At 55.5% G+C, this 19,526-nt stretch overlaps 7 protein-coding genes across 7 annotated transcripts; 4 read left to right on the top strand and 3 right to left on the bottom strand.

Moving 5' to 3' along the window:
- Positions 1-966: 966 nt before the first annotated feature.
- Positions 967-2,732, top strand: MFIFM68171_01101 (Something about silencing, SAS, complex subunit 4-domain-containing protein; the record flags this gene model as incomplete). The annotated part of the gene is made up of 2 exons (XM_071056523.1): positions 967-1,591; positions 1,678-2,732. 2 exons carry the CDS (start codon positions 967-969, stop codon positions 2,730-2,732), a joined length of 1,680 nt encoding a protein of 559 aa, XP_070912624.1.
- A 981-nt stretch (positions 2,733-3,713) lies between these two features.
- Positions 3,714-4,788, top strand: MFIFM68171_01100 (uncharacterized protein; the record flags this gene model as incomplete). Its single annotated transcript, XM_071056522.1, has 5 exons — positions 3,714-3,743; positions 3,802-3,915; positions 4,051-4,211; positions 4,268-4,454; positions 4,513-4,788. The coding sequence occupies 5 exons, from the start codon at positions 3,714-3,716 to the stop codon at positions 4,786-4,788; spliced, it is 768 nt and encodes a 255-aa protein (XP_070912623.1).
- Positions 4,789-6,354: 1,566 nt separating this feature from the next.
- taf2 (Transcription initiation factor TFIID subunit 2) lies at positions 6,355-10,995 on the top strand (the record flags this gene model as incomplete). Its single annotated transcript, XM_071056521.1, has 1 exon — positions 6,355-10,995. One exon carries the CDS (start codon positions 6,355-6,357, stop codon positions 10,993-10,995), a length of 4,641 nt encoding a protein of 1,546 aa, XP_070912622.1.
- A 1,577-nt stretch (positions 10,996-12,572) lies between these two features.
- On the bottom strand, positions 12,573-13,089 carry MFIFM68171_01098 (uncharacterized protein; the record flags this gene model as incomplete). Its single annotated transcript, XM_071056520.1, has 2 exons — positions 12,573-12,587; positions 12,712-13,089. 2 exons carry the CDS (start codon positions 13,087-13,089, stop codon positions 12,573-12,575), a joined length of 393 nt encoding a protein of 130 aa, XP_070912621.1.
- Positions 13,090-13,713: 624 nt separating this feature from the next.
- On the bottom strand, positions 13,714-14,871 carry MFIFM68171_01097 (uncharacterized protein; the record flags this gene model as incomplete). Its single annotated transcript, XM_071056519.1, has 2 exons — positions 13,714-13,852; positions 14,021-14,871. 2 exons carry the CDS (start codon positions 14,869-14,871, stop codon positions 13,714-13,716), a joined length of 990 nt encoding a protein of 329 aa, XP_070912620.1.
- An 832-nt stretch (positions 14,872-15,703) lies between these two features.
- MFIFM68171_01096 (uncharacterized protein) lies at positions 15,704-16,865 on the bottom strand (the record flags this gene model as incomplete). Its single annotated transcript, XM_071056518.1, has 3 exons — positions 15,704-16,200; positions 16,393-16,626; positions 16,703-16,865. 3 exons carry the CDS (start codon positions 16,863-16,865, stop codon positions 15,704-15,706), a joined length of 894 nt encoding a protein of 297 aa, XP_070912619.1.
- Positions 16,866-17,554: 689 nt separating this feature from the next.
- MFIFM68171_01095 (uncharacterized protein) lies at positions 17,555-19,060 on the top strand (the record flags this gene model as incomplete). Its single annotated transcript, XM_071056517.1, has 1 exon — positions 17,555-19,060. The coding sequence occupies one exon, from the start codon at positions 17,555-17,557 to the stop codon at positions 19,058-19,060; it is 1,506 nt and encodes a 501-aa protein (XP_070912618.1).
- Between the last annotated feature and the right edge of the window lie 466 nt (positions 19,061-19,526).

Here is a 19,526-nt window from a genome sequence, read left to right as displayed (position 1 = left end):
TAGTTAAGAGTAAAAGGGTAACACCGGCAAGTGATCGGAGCTTGGGTATTTCCAAGTCTCGTTTCCTACCGGCCGGATTTAAGAAACCTACTTGACAGGCACTTGGTGTCGAAATTGCTGTTATTCTGTTTGGGAAGGGTTTGGGCATTTGGCTCTAGTGTGTTGAGTTGATCTGTGGGTGGAGAGGTATGGTTGGGTTCTCTTGCACATGATACCTATTGCCATGATCAAGGTTGTGGTACCATTTGATGAAGTCGTTATGCCAGTGTTCAAATGGCCGGATTCACCACATGTCTGCCGCGTCCCATCTTCCCGGTTGCGTTTGCGGAGCTGCGGAGGGCAACGGCAAGGGTTAGGGCTGAAGTTGTGATATCATGCTGACTAAACGTCTTCATCTCGTCTTTCCACATTTCATTTCCATGCTGCACAGAGCCCTGTGCACTGTCAAGTAAGGCAAAGCAGGAAATACCTCAATTGCAAATGCAAATATGCTGCTTAGGATTTATTTAGCAGCCGGTTAGTTCGCGTGTGCTGCGCTGCGCTAGTGGTTGTGTCGCTGCCTTGAGCTGAACCAAGCGTTTGGAAAGGACGCCCGTGCAAACAATAGCTGCAATCAATAGCTTTTCAATCAATTGAGCAAGCCTGCCCTGGACGCAAAGAAACGGGGTAATTCATATATCAAGAAGCTTAGAGACACTTGAGACAAACAGGAAACCCAGGCAAATTAGCAAGAGTCAAAAGAAACAACTCTTTCCCTTCAAACCTGCGACTTAATTCCGGCTGCAAACGCCAGGCCAGGCAGCGGACGCCGCGAGCGCAGCGCCCGTCACAGAGGGTTCGACCAAATCTTGACCTGTTATTGCGGACGCCAAGCGCTGAAGTCCCAACACCCATCTGGCCTGTCTTCATTTGATAATCGCAAATTATCGAGGACATGTCCGGCGACCATGATTGCCTTGTTCACAAATGGCAATGACTACCTCTGTGACCCGCTCGAGACGAGCTGAGGGTCTTCATCTGTCGCATTCCAAGATTCCGAATGGCCATCACCATCGCCTGATCGCGAACACCACCGCGAAGCCGACACAAAACAACCAGCAATTTCCCGTCAATCCACCCCGCGCAAAGCGGCCGCTCGAGGCCCCTGGACGTGACTGCGACCCGATCGTGCCTAAGAGGGCAAGGTTTACGACAGGAATCGCCGTCGAGATCCCCGCGAGACCGTCTTTCCACGCTCGGTTTACCTCGAGAGAGCCCGCCGACGCGAGGTCGCCCCAAGCGCCACCCCCCAAACCCACTATCGCGGGCCGCCCCAAATCACCGAGTCATTCGCGCGCCACCCCTCCTGCTGCCAATGCCGCTGCAAATGCCACCCTTCCCAGCGCCCAACAGCAGCCGGCTCTCACGAGACACCAAGAAAAGGTCGCCAATGGGTTGAAGCACGAGCTCGACAGGTTACAGCCGAGTGCGGCAGACACCAAAGACCAGGGCCGGAAACTACGGTCACAGGAGGCAACCCGCTTCAAGAGCGAACTCTCGGCCTATTTCCCCGACTACGATGAAGTCATTGGCAACGACCCTAAAGAACATCGTAAGCGACTTGACGTCAATTTCCTGAAACTTCTCGCGAAATCCTTTTGAGCCAATTGCTGACGCGTGTGCTTTTGTTCTCTGCAGACATCTTGAACCTAGACACCCCGATTGTCGTCGTCAATTCGAAATCCGATGCCGCTCCACCCAATTCCGACTCCCAACCCCACCCGCCACGGCGAGAAACATACCCCGTGAGAAGTTACAGCGATGCATTATTCACAGACCTATTCGACGCGCAGCGCGTCGACCCGATTGTCCCCTTCCTCAACGAGCGCAAATCGCTCGAGGACCCGCTGCCAGACTCCTTATTTGAGCCCGCGCACAAAAAGGCCGAGCGGCTGGAGCGCTCGATCCGCAACTCGGAAAAGGGGCGTGCCCAGCATGAAAAGGACCAGATCATCCGGCTGCTGGACGGCCTGCAGGGACACGACTGGCTGCGGGTGATGGGGGTTAGCGGCATTACAGAGAGCCGGAAAAAGCAGTTTGAGCCGGCGCGAGAACACTTCATCAAAGGCTGCCAGGCCATCCTCGAGAAGTTCCGGAGATGGGCCGCCGAGGAGAAGAGGCGGAAACAAGAAAAGGACCGAGCCGCTGCTGAGGCCGGCCGGCAGGCCGAGCGGGAAGCTGCTGCCAGTGAGGAGAAGGACCTGGAATCTGGTGAGGCAGACGAAGGTTCTGTCGGCGAAGATGAGGAAATAGCAGATAGTGATGCCGATATGGAAGACGGCGACGGCGAACCCGATGGCGAACCCCCTGACGATAGCGACGTCGATGCCACAATTGCCAAGCAGCTTCGCGAAGAGGCGCTGGCAGCGGCAAAGAAAACGACATCGAGGCGGGGCCAGGGACAGGGACGGGGACGTGGCCGGGGCAGGAGGACGCCACCACCACGCAAGTCGCCGCCCGTCAAGACAGCGCCCGAACCGACCAAGGAATTCACGTCTTTCTTCGCGAAGCGCTACCAGCGTGATGCCGCATTGAACACGAACCGGCGGAGAGGTCGAAAGGTCATGGCATGGGGACACCCGGTACCCGATGTGGAAGAGGCGGATTGGGAACTCCCTGCGGAATATCGCAACGAGGATGCCCTAAAATCCCGTGCCAGGAGAAGACGGAGGGATAAGAGGGGGCGGCATTGAACGGGTCTTTGCAATGGGCTGTTAGGTTATTTCTGGGACTGTATGTTATTTGAAATATCATTTGGAGGGGAGGCAAAGGGGGACATCACATCACACAGCGGTTGCTTGTAGCTCAAATATCTGGAAGAGCATTTTCCCTCTCCGGTGAGGCATGTTGCAGAATAACAGACTGCGGCTTGTGATGTTTTCAGGGAGGTATCCCGTAGCATTCAGTTGCCATGGATTGGCGGTCAAAGGAACAAAGTTGAACGTGTTTATTGCCCAGCACTTGTGGAATCTTGCTTGTGCAAACTTGGAGTGTGTGGTGGGAAGAGAGAGTTACGACACTGACGAAATCCTGTGGCGGCACTTTGCTCCGATTTAAACTGGGCGTGCTTGGCAGGACGGCATATTCCGGGTTTAATCACGTACAGTGTTATTATGACAATGGATAACTTTGCATACCGTGCATTTACAAGTTACAACAAATATGAGAACATCACCTTCACCAAGCATCCTTCGTTTCTCAAATTATATCAGCTTGGTACGGTATATATATTACCTAGCATTCCTCTCCGGACAAATTTCATCCAAGTTGCTCTGGACATCTTCTACACAGCACCCTCTATATAACTCTCAACACCAGCATAACTCCCTGTGAAGAGCGTGCACGGGCCTTTCAACTTGGTGGTTGGATCTCCTCTATCAGGTCTCTCTGATTCTCCACGTATAAGCCATGTTTCAAAGTTAATTCAGTTAGCCCCCAAGGTGTGCTGGCATCTCAAGCCGTGCCTGGCGCGGTCAAGGGCTGCTGGTTGGTTGATTCTTCAACACCGTGTTAACACGGCGTGTAAGTCTCCTATCGCACAGTTCTATAGATGGAATGACCCAACTCCTTCACACAAATAAATTTTCCCAACTTCTCGAAATTCTTTCGCCATTTTTTCTTAGGCAATCCCGTCTCGAGTCACCTTTTTCAAATTCCCCAAATCGACAACCGAGATGGAGAACAACATGAACCAAGAACACCAGGTATGTGGATGAAATTTGGTTCCATCCTACTAAGTACATTCAGTTAACATGATTTAAGTGCGTTGTCTGTGGCGACAGCTTCCTCCTGCTAGCAGGCGGAGGCGTGGTCGGCGTCTGCCACAACGGGCACGACTGGTGCCGCGACTGTCTCGCTGCCGCTGTGGAGGTGGCGGTTCGCAACATCAGCGACGCCACCTGCATGCCGCCAAGGTGCTGCGGCGACCGGATTCTTCCCTTGGACGGGATTTGGGACCCCCAGACCCATCCTGCACTCCGCGTTCTCAGCTACGGAACCCGGGCTTCTTAGGAAGAAGCTGCCCGTAGGCTACGGGAGGTACGAGGCACCCAAGGGTACCAGGTCGACCGCAGCGTCATCCGGGTCGCCATGAACTCGCGGAATCCGCTCTACCAGTTCTGTCAGCGGTGCCACCGGCTGGTGGCCACGTTCGGCGGCTGCAACCACATGTCGTGAGTATCATCCTCTCTGCCCCGAAGAAAAATCTCTGAGTGCTTAGACATTACAGCTGCGTCTGCGGCCACCACTTCTGCATCATCTGTGGTGAGCGGTGGCCCGAGGACGGTGGTGGAGCGGGGCAAGCGCCGCTTCCTCTGTGCCACCCCTTCTACGGCGCAGAGGAAGAGCACGAGCTCCGGGTCCCGGCAGCGATTCAAGAGCGGCTCGACGCCGAGGCCCGTATCCCTCCCCCAGCGGTAAGCATATGCGTCCCGACGTGATATCCTCCCGACACCCGAGTTAACAAGACGATAGTTCTCGTACGACACGACAGAGGCCATTGTCTGCCATCACAATGCCAGTCGGATGTTGTGCCTGAGGCTGAGGCGGGATCTCGACCGAGCGGAGAGGGGGCGATCAAGGTGTGACGTCTGCGGGCGGGTCTTCCGGGGCTTTCTTTTGCAGTGCCAGGACTGCTCGACCCTCCTGTGCCTCGACTGCAGGGACGCCATCTGGGACGAACGCCTCTGGCCGTTCGATACGGGATCACTGCGCTTCCCCCCTTGGATGAGACCTGGAGAATGGAGATGAGAGGAAGTTCTCGGGAGACGCGGGTCGCAATGACCTGTAATTCCGTTGCGGATATTGGGGGAAGATTCGGGGAAGCTCTTGGTGGACCTGTGCGTATGTTTTGTCTATGAATTTGGCAGTGCGACCCTACCGGATAGGGAACCAACCAGGCGCATTTAACGCATTGTACAACCTAATACCGGGGCATCGATCTTTCTTAAACAGGATGGTAATGTAATACCTGGGGATCACTTTTTACAATGCGGTATGTGGAACATTCAATGGGCTGCTTTTCCACTTGGTTTAAGCATGAGCCTGAGTGCTCGACTGCCATCAACGAAGACCACGGGCAGCCCAAAACCAAGCAAATCAGAAACAAGCTTGGCACACAGTGAGCCAGCTAATTCGCCGCCAGGGTGGACGGAAAGCGCTGATCTAGTCGTTCAGGGTTAGACTGTATCGCCGTACCTCTAACACGAGCTAGCTATCGTCATCATCAGGGTTCGCCATTAGACATCGTCGCTCTCAAGAGGAAAGACGCTTCCTGGACCGCAGGGAAATTTTCTTCGAACGGCTGGCAATCCATCTTTGGATGGCAGAAACTAGGCAGGTGTGTACGCCGGCAGTCGGCAGTTGTTGGTCAAGCTGGTGAAGTTTTATTAGGCATACCCTAGGTAATGCTTTGTTGGGCGTGGAGGGACGGTCAGCCGCTCGGGTTCTATCTGAGCTCCCTCTCTTCCCTCTTCGCCCTTATCTTCCCGACGAGACTTGCAATAAGCGTGGTCTGCAACCACTTAACCGTGCAGAGACCGAGGTACAACCCAACCGGGCCAACCCCAACCGACATGGGCGCTAGTCGAGAAACTGGGGAAAGTGGGCCGTGGCGCTTGGTCTTTGTGCTACCCTGGCTTTGCGCGAACGGCGGCAAAACTCCGGCTGCGAACGGGAGCTCCGTTATCGACAGCCAAGAGCATAGTCGATTGCCTCACCTGCGTGTTTCTGGCTGTCGATCTCTCGCGTCGAACGACCTGGCACTTTTGCACCGTGCAAGGTCCCATCGCGCCATTCGGTATTCTGCACAATAGGAACGCCTATTGTTCTGGGACGCCACGAATTGTATTGGCTTTGGCCCTTAGCTGCGCTGCGGCAAGTGCGCCGGCGCGCAGATCGCTTCTTGGTCGGTTATTTTTTTTCTGCTGAGGCACCGGGCAACCCGCTATTGCGCTCTACCCGCCTCTCGCTCGTACAGCATCTCTCGCTTTGCTGCTTGCGTAGTGTGCCCGGGCTTCGTCCCCGCCAGGTTTCTGCCCTCAGCCCTAAACCGTGCGTCGAGTCGCTCACCCGCATTCACCAGTGCCAGCGCAAGCCGTCGCGGAACGAGAACGAAGCACGAGCCGAATCACATTCTTCCGCTATTGTTGTTTCCCAGCGGGATCGTATTTTCTGCCATGACAAAGTGAACCGCGTTGACCTTTCGAGCCTGCCGGCCCGACCGACCGTTTCCCTCCTCTGAAATCGGCCATTTCCCCTACCACTCTCGAAGTCCCGCGTCGCGCATTGAATCGCCTGCCACCTATTCCATTTAAAATGTCGACTGCGGTGGATAACGATGCTGCCGGCGAGCCCGCCGTCGCTGGCGACTTGCCACCGGGAGCAGAATCCTTTGTGATTCTGAAGCAACTGGTCGAGCTCGACGTCAACTTCCGCGAGAAAACCATCAGCGGCGTGTCGACGATCCATCTGTTCACGATAAACCCGGATCTGGATGAGATTACGCTCGACGCCAGGCAGTGCGAAATCGACATTGCAAACATTACTGTAGATGGGTTCAGGACGACGGCAAGCTTTTCTGACCCTTATGATCTCGCGCAAACCCCACGTCAGTGGCAGATTGGCGCCGCGCAGCATCACGTTGTGAGGAAGCGGATGGCACCCCTCAAACCAGCGCGGCGGCCCGAGGTTCCTAACAAGGACCGAGAAACGCTCCCTTGTTGCGTCCCTGCCGACCGCTCCCTCAAGGTGTCCCTGCGGCCCGATGGCATGTTCAACGAGCCTCGGCGAACCCTCAAGATTAAGCCCATGAAGGTGGACAAAGATGCCCAGCTCGATAGGCCGGACCCGAACGACGAGAAGAATGGGATTAAGGTCTCCATTCCTTTCCGATCGAAAAGCATTCGTGATGGCCTGCATTTCGTCGGCCTTGATGAGGGCGATCTGAGATACCCTCACGTCTACACGCGCCATTCGGTCGAGCCAGGGACTGCATCGTGCATCTTCCCTTGTGTTGATGATCCGGGATCAAGACATCCCTGGAAAATCTCCATCAAATGCCCTAGAACCTTGGGTGACGCCCTTGAGCAACCGCTAGCCACGCAGCATGCGACGGGCCAGTCGTCAAATGACAGTCGGAAGAGGAAGTCTGGAGAGGCAGCCCCTCCCCCGAGTCCGCCCTCTTACCGGCTGGCCGAGGAGGACAAGCTGAGGGAGATTACGGTTGTCTGTTCTGGGAATCTCAGTGGGGAGCAGATCGATCCCCAGGATTCCAAGAAGAAGATCATGACTTTCGAGTCGCAGCTTTCGGCAGCTCAGCATATTGCCTTCGCCATTGGCCCTTTCGAGCACATCCAGCTCTGGTCCGAGTTTCGGACGGAGGAAGCCGACGAGAAACTCGGCGCTAACGCAGCAAAGATTCATGGCTACTGCCTCCCGGGTCGCGCCGAAGAGGTGCTCCATACGTGCGGTCCTATCGTGATGGCGGCGGATTTTTTCGCACCCGAATTCGGCCGGTACCCGTTCGAGAGCTACAAGGTCTGCTTCGTCGACGACATGGTATCCGACACCGCAGCAGCCACGTCAATGTCGCTCTGTAGTACCAGGCTCCTCTACCCCAAAGACATCATCGACCCGGAAATCGACGTCACGAGAAAGCTGGTGCACGCCTTGGCCAGCCAATACTTTGGCGTCCACGTTGTCCCAAATCAACGGTCCGACAGCTGGCTCATCGTCGGTATCCAGTGGTTTATGACGGATCTGTTCATGAGGTGTCTCTGCGGAAACAACTGGTACCGCTTTCATCTCAAGACACTATCAGACAAGCTGGTAGAGGTTGATATCCATCGGCCGTCGCTGCATGACCTTGGCGAGCACCTTCACATCGGAGACTTTGAGCTGGAGTTCATGGCTCTCAAGGCACCTCTAGTGCTTTACATCCTTGACCAGCGCATGTCCAAGATCCCCGGCTCGACAGGCATCGCTCGCGTCATCTCCGGGATTGTCTCCACGGCCAATATTAACGCGACTATCAGCAACACGTCGCTCTCCGACTCGGACTTCCGAAAAGCGTGCGAGAAGAAGAGCCAGTACCGGCCGGACGAACTGTGGGAGCAATGGGTACATGGCGCCGGCTGCCCGAAGCTCCTGATCAAGCAGAGGTTCAACAAGAAGAACCTCAACGTCGATATCTCTATCGCTCAGACACAGGCCAAGGATAACGGGCCCAAGGCGATCACGAAGGAAGACTTCTTGAAGGAACTCCTCGAAGAGGTTCACGAGGTGTGGGCGGGCACAGTCCCCAAGCTTTTCACTGGTCCGTTCACTGTCCGCATCCATGAAGCCGACGGTACTCCCTATGAGCATTACCTCGCTATCACGGACAAGGACAAGGTGGCGACCACGCTTCAGATCGCCTACAATACCAAATACAAGCGAATGAAGCGCACCAAGAAGGCCACGGCCGCTGCCGCCACCAGCGCTGTTGACAAGCACGATATCCAAGAGGATGACATTGTCTATTTTAATATGCTAGGTGATGTTCTAATGACTCCCAAGGACGTCGAGAACTGGGGCCTCCAAGACTGGTCCGAGAGCGTGCAGTATGCTATGGACCAGGAGTCGTACGAGTGGATACGGCTCGACTGCAACTTCGAGTGGCTGTGCGAGATGGTCACCGACATGCCCGGCTACATGTACCTGGCCCAACTGCAGCAAGATAGGGACGTCGTGGCGCATCAAGATGCCATGCTCTTCTTTAAGCGCGGCAAACGGCACGGAGTGGCCTCCACCATCGAGACGCGGACTGTGATGGACCGACGGTATTACCACGGCATCCGGACCATGGCTGTTGAAGACCTCCCCAAGCAGGCCGATCCGGACCTCAACTATATCGGCAAGGCCCAGCTTATCCTCACTTTCCGACATTTCTTTTGTGATCGAATGGTCGGTAAGAACGGCAGCGTCACGTTTCCGCCGGCACCAAACAACTTCGAAGACAAGGCGCAGTATGCAGTCCAGTGCGCTCTTCCGGGTGCCATCGCGCGCACCAGAGAAAATGGCCGCTGTTCTCGGGACGCCAGAAACTTCCTGCTTGACCTGCTTCTCTTCAACGACAATAGAGAGAATCCGTATTCCGATCAGTTCTACATTGCCAAGTTGCTCGAGGCCGTCACGACCTCGATTATCCCTGACAGATACGACGGCGAGAGAGATCTTATGTCGAGTCTCAGGATGGATGACGATGACGACGTCGAGCTGAAGCGGTTCATCGAAAAGACGCTCGAGGAAATCGAGAAATACCGGCGCATGGATGAATGGACATCTACGTATCAAAACATCTGGACAACGACGGCCCTGAATTGCAAGATGCGGCTGATGAAAGCCCGCGTCATCCCGGTCGCGCCGCTCGACTTCGTCCAGTACTTGCAAGACGACAATTATCACCTCATCAGAATCAAGGCGTTCGATTGCCTCGTCGAGCTCGGTCTGCTCGCCAAAGTCTCCATCATGAAATTGCTCCTTGCGAACGTGAGCAGCGATCCGTCACCCTTCATTCGGGACCGGCTATTCAAGATCTTCTGCAAGGGCATGGCGGCCATCGCCTTGGGCGAAAACAAGGTTGCCCAGCCCGAACCGGAAGTCACCGTTGACGATAGCGGCTTGATCATCGAGCAGGGCGAGGCGGAACTGCAGCAGAGAAAGCTTGACGCAACGAGGAACCAGAGCATCCAGCAAACGCTCGCAGCCCTGAAGGAAGAACTCAAGGGCAACACCGAGATGCAGGCTGCCATCTGGCGGGCGGTCGAGTCCCCTTGCATCAGCATCAAGGAGAAGTTCCAATTGCTGACCATCTGCTCGGCCATGTTCGAGGCTGACGACTCGCTTCTTATGACCTTGAACTATCCAAAATACTGGAAGTGCACCCGGGAGCCTAGCATCAACGGAAAGGCGCTTAACGACCACCGGTCGGCCAAGAAGCAGTGCATTCTTCGGTTTACCACGCATTACCGCACTCAGCCTCGAAATAAGATTCCGGTCGACCTTCCGGCACCTCCGCCGCAGGAAGCCAAGCCCACAGAGACCAAAAAGATCAAACTTAGCTCTACTAAAGTTTCGATCGGCGGGCCGTCGACCAGCCGCCCGCCCACTCCGGCACCCCTTGTCCGCAAGGACTCGATCTCAGTCACAATGCCTCGGCCAGCAGTCCAGGTATCAATTGCGGCAGCCTCGTCCGACTCTATTTCAGTCCAGCCCGTCGCGCGGTTGTCTACACCTCTTGCAGCAACGCCGCCTCCGCCTACTAATTCGCTCGGTCAACCGCTGGTCCCTACAGCGAAGGTGGCTGATAAACGCGTCAAACCACCCAAGAAGCGGAAGAGCGATGAGGGCGACGGTCTCGACCGTCCAAAGAAGGTAGCACGAACGGAACACGGCATAAACGGCCGGCCCAGAAAGATTGTCACCGTTCCATTCAAATCCTGGGACAAGCTGCCTGAGCGGATCTTGCGGAGGATCATGGCCGAGAATGCCGTCCGAGCTGCGTCGTCGACTATTGTCGCGACCCCAGTGGCGAAGCGTCCCGTGACTGGGGTTTCGGGATCTTCTGGGTCGTCACAGACGGTCCCGCGCCCCGAGTCACCTGCTTTGGGTGGGGCCCGGGCTTCACCTGGCATCGTTGCGCTGCCGTCTTCGTCGAACGGTAACAAGAAGCGTAAGCCGCTACCTTCGGCCGCGCCCTCTCATCACACCCCACCAGCGCCGAGCGCGCCGTCGTCTGGGAGCGGAGGGGGACCGTCGGGGAGCGGAGGAGGGCCATCCGGGAGTGGAGAGGGGTCATCCGGGAGCGGAGGAGGGTCATCTAATGCACCGAGGAAGTTGATCAAGCTGAAGGTCAAGGGCCTGCCGTCGCAACTCTCGCCGCCGCATGCATCCCCCCCAAACACGTCACCTAATTAAGGACGCATTGAGTATTGGGAGCAGTCTGCTCCGACGGCACTTCAGTCATCTTCCTGCGTTCTCAGGGCGCCGGCTTTCTGGGCCATTGGCGCGGGACGTAAACAACGCAGCGAAAAGAAGACAACAACGACGGGGGCGGTTAATTTACATCATCCCATTGCTTTACCCCTATTTCATTTGCATTACACACATCACATTCAGCAAGGCGTTCACGGCTCCGTTTTCTATTTTTCAGGGACGGGTTAGGGTAGAGGGGTAAAAAGGGGCGTGTGGTCCTTCCGGGTTCGGGGCGCCTACATCACATCACTTGTACAGTCTGTACTACTACTATTACGAGCATGCAAAGGGTCGGGTCTGGTCTGGTTGGGTCGGGCTAGGAGCGCTTTGGGAGGTGATAGATGGGAGGAAACAATGAGAATGGACTAGGAGGGAAAGGTAGTATTTGGTCTGGCTGGGCGGACACGATTCAAAGGATGGTTGGGTGGACGGTGGTGGGTTGATTGGTTGTTGTCGCCCTTGCTGGCTGGCCTGCCGCCGGCAGCCTGGCACTTAATTTCATGCGGCAGGAGGGCCGTATTGATCGCCACAAGGCGAAGAGATGGCAAAAAAGATTTATAGTGGTTAGTTTGGTTGCGTCTTTGACAAAGAAAAAAAATGATACCCCCCTTTGTGTGGTGCCGCAATACATGTGTGCGGTAGATGGGTTGGTATCGTTGGCTGAGGCATCTGGGTTTTGAATGGGTATTAATTACAACGTTATTGTGAGCGGTATCTCTCTAGCCATTCCCCCTTCTCCCGTACCTAGTTGCCGGTTTCCATGCCCTCTTATCTGTGACAAGATGCTTGCTACATGCTTCCGTGATGTCTCCATAAGACACATCTTGATCCAGACACAGATCCCACAACCAGAGAGGACAACTCCGCAAGTCCTTGGATCCCTCGATCCCACATCCACCCAATACAAACAACTAGATAGATAGATACGTAGATAGATAGATAGATAAATCACGCCTGCGGCCGCCCCCGCCGCGGCGCCGCAACCCCGATCCGCTCCTCCCGGCTCCGCTGCACCCGCGCCTCGGGGGTGACCGCGTTGGCCGCTGCGTTCCTCGTACCTGCCCCTAACCCCACCCCCGCTGCTGCCGTTGCTGCTGCTGCCGGTCCTGCGGCCCCCCTCGTAGCCCCCGCCACTCCCCCCCGCAACCGTGACTCCCGCGTCCGCTCGGCCGCTTGTGCTGCTACCGCTGCTGACGCTGCTGTGGCTTCCCGCTCGGCCGTGCGCTCCCTTGCTGTCCGCCGCTGCGGCGCTTGCGGTGGGTTGCGCGCGTCCCGCGGGAAGGTGGGGGTTTCTACCACGCCAGCGGATGTGGTTGTTGTTGTAGTTGTTGTTGTTGGGAGTGGGGGGTGTGGTTGCGGGGTGAGGTGCTGCTGTTGGTAATGATGGTGGTGGTGGTGGTGGGAGGGATGATGGGGATGGTGATGGTGTTGGTTGGGGCTGGCCGTGTCGATGTCCATGCCGTCTTCGTCGTCGTCATCAGCAACAGCAGCAGCAACAGTGCCGTCGCCGTTGTTGATGATTACTTCTTCATCTTCTTCAACGTCGTCGTCATCGTTTTGCTGCTGCTGCTGCTGCTCAAACCGGCTGTGATGCTGATGGTGGTGGTGATGGTGATGATGGTGCTGCCCTCCGCCTATCCGGCCAAAACTCGCACTCACCACCCGATTCGCTTGGGCTTGCGCACGCGCGTAGTACGAAGTTTCCGCCTCTTCGTCATCATCGTCGTCTTCATCTTCGACGTCGTCGGAGAAGTTGTGCTCGGCCGGGCTAGGCGCCATCACCATTCTCCTCTGGCCTCGCAGGAACCCTGCCGCACCACCACCACCGGTTGCTGTTGGAGCACCTGTGGCGGTAGTAGGGGTGGAAGCGGAAGCTGCCGCGGCGCGCCGGGCAGCAGAGAGGGCCTCGCGTTGGGCGCGTGCCTGGGCGGCTTGGAGGGCTTGCAGTTCGCGCTCAGCGCTGTGAGCCGCACGATCTTCGTAGTCGGCTATGTCTTCGGCCGTGATAGAGAGGATTGTTAACGGACGCCGGAGCATTTTCTCTGCTCGTTTTCTTTCCTTTTCTGGAGCTGTTTAGGCTGCGTTCTTCGACACGATAGAGAGATGAGATGTTGGGAGGCGCGGGACAGAGGTGACGGTGGTGGGGGTGGGAAGTGTGCCCGGGACAGTTGCTGAGCGGTTGAACTTTGCTCGGTTGGCCGGGTGAAATATCTGCCAAATCATACAGGAATTTCTACTGTCCAGGAGACTTCATCCAATGTTCTCAAAGCACGTTGTAATCCAGGCAGCGAGGAAGACCTGCAAGCTCCTGCTTTATCGGACGCGTTTGTCGTTGTCTGGAATTTTAGCGTGTCGTCACTTAGGCGTCAAAATTCAGGGTTAGGGTTATTATAGAAATGATTTCGGATTGAGGTCAATTAAAATCTACACCCATAGAAATAGAAAAAGTCACATTATGATTATTTTTCAAGTATCACAGGGTCCAGTTGGTATCTATAGCGCAGTATATCCAATAAAAGACTATCAGGAAAGAGGCTATATGAGCCCGTGGTTATGAGAATGGGCTCATAGGGGCAAGAAAGTAATCTGCGTCTTACACGCATATCATGTCAACGAGGCAGGTCGAATCACGCGCAAAGCCCGCAATTCCACAGTAACTTACTAGAAGCGGGACGGCCGAGGGCCCCTGCAAGCCTCACAGAGGGCCCGTGGGGGAGCGTTGTGCAATGTGCAAAGCTCGCACGCCCAAGAACCCTGCGATTTTCCTGCGGCGCTACTTGGTGCCGCAGAGAGTCTTGAGCTTGGCAGCGCGGAAAGCCTTGAGCTCCGCAGCACGGAGAGTCTTGAGCCTGGTAGTGCGGACTGTCGTGAGCTCGGCAGCGCGGAGAGTCTTGAGCTCGGTAGCGCGGACTGTCGCGAACTTGGCAGCGCGGACTGTCGCGAGCTCGGTAGCGTGGATTGCCCTGACTTAGATAGCGTAGATTGCCGTGATCTCGATGCGGCCGAATTGCGCGATGGCGTAATAGTCCTGGTGGAACCTGCGCCGGAACTGCTGTGACGACTGCTGCTGCCGCTATAGCTGCTGGAGCCTCCCGCGAGGGAGGAGCCGGCACGGCTGCCGAACGGGTTCCGAGTGCTGGGCCGAACGTACGAGCTGCCGTATTTTTTCTCCTTCTCTTGTTGAAAGAGGTTCCAGAAGTTCTGAGAGACGGCGGCATCGTTGGCCACGTCCTCGCTGGCCGGGGTCCGGATGCTGCTTCTCCGGCTACTATCATGTATCTCTCGAATTTGACGGGGACCGAATGACGTACTGGCGCAGCCTCGCAGAATGGATCTACTCCGTGGATCGGTGGACGGAGCGAACGAAGAGCGATTAATGCTGCTCGCCGAAGAGCGCAGCGTGCTATGGCTCTTGGAGGATAGCCCCCCCCCGTTGCCGAACTTCAATATTCCGATCATCTCCTCACGAAGCTGTTCCCACAAGATTTGGAAACTATCATTGTGATCCATGTAAGCACAGTGAGCAAGCTCGTGCAGCAAAGTGTCCAGAATTGTTACAAGCGGTAAGAACTCGCTGGGTCTACCATGGGTCCGGAGACGAAGCTTGATCCACTCACCACGCTCACAGTTTAGGCCGAGTAGATCTGGCTCATCCTCCCGGTACATCTCGGCGAGCTCACCCACCGTCCAGCCACGGGCTCTCATGATGGGAGCTACCCAGGAACCCATCATCTTCAGCAAGTCAATGGCCACCATCGCCTGCGGGAACTCCCGCATGTGGGTAAAGGCGCGGATGGGAAGGTCAGCCCGGCGAGACATTTTGGCTTTTGGCGGATTGATGGTTCTAGACTGTGTTTTTGTGGTTGGATTGCTGGGTTGCTGGATTACTGAATTTCTGGACTGTTGGATTGCTGGATTGCTGCTGGATTGCTGGTGTGTTGGAGTGCTGATAGTGTTGATGTGCTGCAAGGCGGGCAGCCCGGGCGTTAAAATACAAAATGCCTAGCAAAGACAGCCAAGACTATTCTCGAACAGCGGTCGAAGTCGAAAGCCTTGCAGAGAACAGGGCCCGGACAGTGAGACTGGGCAGCCGCGTCACAGGAACTATCCAGACAAGGTCCATGTAGCCCGAACAGTTCTGATAATCCCTTTATTACTGTGTAAAGTGTGAAATTGGGCCATTTCTTGGCAGAACGCGGAACTAACCAATAGGGTCACACTAATCTACCTACAAAGCCATTGTAAAGATCCAAGTATACTATTATGGTAGCGTATACCTTATCTTAGTAGTCTCTAGAATAGTTTACCCAGGGCTTCCGTGCAAACAGAGAATTGGTTGAGGTTTTCTTGGTCTCTACGGAATACCTACATCATGGGCGATTTCGGTGGGGACGCCACCTGGTCTTTGCCCGGCGTGCACAATACTGTACAGTACGGCGGGCGAAGCATTCCTCTTCTAGACGGCCCTTATAGCATGATCCTCCTAGGTATCCCAATGTAGGCACTTGTAAGAGACAATATTTCCGCATCATACCACAATTGATGTAGCGGCATCAAAGCTAACGAGTCAAGGCTCCACAGATAAAGACCTCAGATTCCACCATTCACTTTGTGGCCTTTTCGTAGCTCAAATAGTTGGGGAGGTCATCACCTACAGCTGTTCCACAACAGTGTCTTCCTTTACAACCAGATTCGCCACCATATCGTCAAGCCCGAGCCAAGGGTTCAAGTCTCTCTCAGCGGCCTGCACCTCCCACAGCGTGGCATTAACAGGTTCTACGTAGAAAGCCCGCTGGCCAATATACGCCCCGCCAGGAACTTCAATGACGAAGCCCGAAGCCGTGCGGTACCGCCCCACAATCTTGTTAGAGCGCCTCTTCTTTTTCTTGTCTTCAGTGGTGGGTTCTTCCTCGCCAGGGTCAGTGGTATCGGTCCCGTCGTCGGCCGTCTCGTCGTCCGAGGGGTCTGTGTTGCCACCCGGCCCAATGACCTCGTTGTCATCGTCAACATCGCAGTCTTCGGGTGTGGCCCAAGCACTGCAGTAGCTCACGCCGGCGGCACCAGGGTTGCCGAAGGAGACGGTGAAGTCACAGGGTCCGCCGCCGCAGTATGCCGCCTGATAAAACGCGTTGATAGTGGCGCCTTGTCCTGTGGGGTTTCAGCGCGACGCTTCCAGGGTTAAATATGGAGAGAGCTCTCATTATGATTGTGGAAGGAACCTAGGAGTGTATGTGGTTGGGTTGCGCTATCGTAAGACTTGCGACGTGAACGTGCCAACCGTGGCCATCTGCCATCCCAGAAGGCGGGCTCTAAGTAAGTAGGGCTAAACAAAGTACTTACTCGAGTTCTGGGCAGCGGGCACGCAGCGGTTTACCCTGACGTCGGAACCGCCGTTGCTCACAGTGCTGGCAAAAGGGTATTCATCACATTGAAACCCGGGTTCGTGGCCCTTACGCACCGAGCACCGGTTCCCGCCACTCTGAATGCACCCGGCTGCCCGACGCCGTCTGCGCTTCTCGCTCGCCGACGGCCTGTCGTAAGTCAGGCTCTCGCTGATGTCCAGACAGTATGCGCCTGCCACAGATGTGAGTTGATAGATCACATAGGAGAAAGGCAACTTGAAGGAGGACAAAAAAAGAAAAAGAATTACCGTAGCACATGTTGGTGCAAACTTCGGGAATGTCCTGGCAGTTGAAGATCAATAGGTCATCTGGGTTGTTCTGTCGGGGTTCGAGTGAAGTCGACGAGTGGGCCTTAGGGGTCGCCAACGAGAGAGTGGCAAGAGCTGCCGTAACAAGAGCAACAAACTTCATATTGAATACTCCGGTATCTGCTTCAGGCCTCTGTGGACGATATTAGTCGGCGTGATGAGTTCATTGCCCTTACATCTTGGGCGGCAGGCCTCACAGTAGATATAGTCATCTTCTCGTCCCACTGATGGCCCTGACTACTCTACATCCGGAGTCCTAAGACCTCAGCAGTTGCTATGGCCCAACACCTAATCTCAAGTCATGATGTCAGTAGAATCTGAAATCTGGCCGCCGCAGGGATTGTGATCAAGTTCTTGTTGATTAAAGGATGCTTATATACGGCGTTGTTTGTCAGCATAAACCGATACTGGGGCCAATTGGCGGCAGTAATCGATATTTTGTGTTTCCCAGACTGACAGTACCAGCCTGGTATATACGTGGTCTTGCCAGCCTGGTGCATCCTCGCCGGATCCAGACGGGACGCAAGAGGCGATCATTCGCCGTTCTGGATAGTTCACAGCTCGGTCAAAAACTGTGCCGCAGCGTATAGATGCCTATATATGAAGCTCTTTACGCCCAAGCGCGAGGAAGCACTCCCGACGTTTCCGGTTGCCACACGGATACACGTGATGTGACGTAAACAACCCCGTACGTTGGTTACCCTCCTTCCTATAACAGCTTCAAGTCACGACCAACTTCATCCGCCTTACACGAACCATCGAATTCCGAGTCCGGCTCTGAGTCAGCACAGCATGTCCGAACAGCCAGATCTCTCCCTCCCGCCAACGGCGCCTTCTGTCAGTCGCTACCATGACCAGCCAATGGAACTACGCCCAGCGGCCCTGTATACGCTCGTGGACCTTTCTGATGAAGAGCTACAAGAGCTTCAACACACTTGCGAATCCAAGAGCTCCGTACCCACTTTCAATCCCGGCAGCAACATCCGTCTCCCTCCTCGCCATCGCTTCGTCGGCGAGCCACTACGGGCCGCATTTGACTACCATCTCGAGCTCAACGATTCGGACCAAAGTACCTTTGACCCCATACACTTCGTCGTCGCTTTTCTCAAGGATTGGAGGGCCGATGGAGTTTTGCTCGTCACTCTGGACGACGACGACCTTGAATGCAAAACGGATTCTTTTAAGGTCAGGGCCCAGGATTCCGGAGTCATTATCGTAGGAATTCAGCTGGGTAATACCGACTGGAGCGAGTCAAAGGAGTGTTACTCGATTGAGCCACGAGTTAGTGGTGGCGACGGGGGAGATAGCGACGACGGCGACGGCGGCGACGATGGGAGCGCAAACACCGACCCGAGCCACCCAGATGATCCTGGTTCCCCTTCCCACGGCCCAATCCCACCACACGGCCCTACCGCATTAGGATATTACATCGGCGTTTACGCGGTGTCAGGCGTAGACTCCAGAGCCCTCATACGCACGCTGGAGCCAGGTCCCAGCAACAAACAACCCCAAAACTTCAACTGCCGCCTCCAAGCCGTCCTGCCACCCTCCGCCCCGGACCCTGTGTCCGCCGCCATGGACCTCCACGCCTCGCGCTGCAGCACCAACCCCTGGCTGCATAAATTCTTCCTCCTCATCGCGGACACGCCAGACCCAAGCACAAACGGCATCCTCCTCGCCAGCCTCGGCGGCCAAGCCAAAACCAAGACCTTCCCGCCTCGCGCCACCCAGCGCCTTCCCTGCACCGCCAAAGACGCCGTCCAGGACGCCATATGCACCATGGCGCAGGGCCTGCGCGCCTGGATGCCGCCCGCCGGACTGCCCGCCGTGGTAGTGTTCCGGTATGATACGGGAAGACAGCCGCTCGAAACGGTAGCGGCGCTGTTGGATCCGCAGTGGGATAGGAGGGCGAACGGGGAGGAAGTGCTCGTCTTTGCGCCGAGGTACGAGCGGGTAAAAGGGAGAGGGTTAAAACAGGTGCAGTACTCGCTTCGAGAGGCGCTCAGGCGCTGGCCGGGGCTGTGTTTTGATGAGCGGTTTCGGGCGAACCTCACACGGCAGTACTTTATTTGCGTGGATAACGGGGATGTGGAGAGGGAAGGCGTTGCGCTTGTCCGGGTTGACTGGGATGGGGATGTCTCGCCGGGACGGGAGAAGTTGAAGGAGATTCAGTTGGAAGATAATACTGAGATGTGGCGGGTTGGGGTCAGGGAGGCGTATCAGACACTCAAGGGTGTCATTGAAGGCGTGAGGAACTGGGAGGGACGCAAGCTCGAGAGCAATGAGTTGGGAGGGTAGCCATGCTATACAAAGTTACAAACTCGGAAATGGGTAGACTTAGGGGAAGACGGACTCGAAGATCATGTGTTTACAGTTGGAGATGGTTGTCTCCCTAGGTATCATTGCTATAAGACGGCTGAACCACTTTTATTTGGCGACATCTAGATGGTCATAGGATTTCTCAATGCTATACTAATCACAGGTTATTACATGAAATCGAATCCGGCCTCGGATGCTCGAATACGTCGCCATTGACAAAGGGGACAAATAAATTGCGCCCTGCTCCTACTTGCCGTCTATCTGCTGCTCTCAATTTAGTGCCTGTTGCATCATTTTCCGAGCGTGTCGGTATCTTGTGCTTCTCTGAATTTCAGATTCTGGCCAACTTTATAGAAGCTTGGGGGTTATAAGATGAGATTGCCAAGTAATTGTGGACTGCCAAGAAATGGTCTGACTTTACAAAGTGTTCAAGGGATGAGGGAAG

The sequence above is a fragment of the Madurella fahalii genome (genome assembly GCF_045866475.1).
Source record: "Madurella fahalii IFM 68171 DNA, scaffold_1, whole genome shotgun sequence".
Lineage (NCBI taxonomy): Eukaryota > Fungi > Ascomycota > Sordariomycetes > Sordariales > Madurella > Madurella fahalii.
This window is presented reverse-complemented; position numbering and strand designations above follow the sequence as displayed.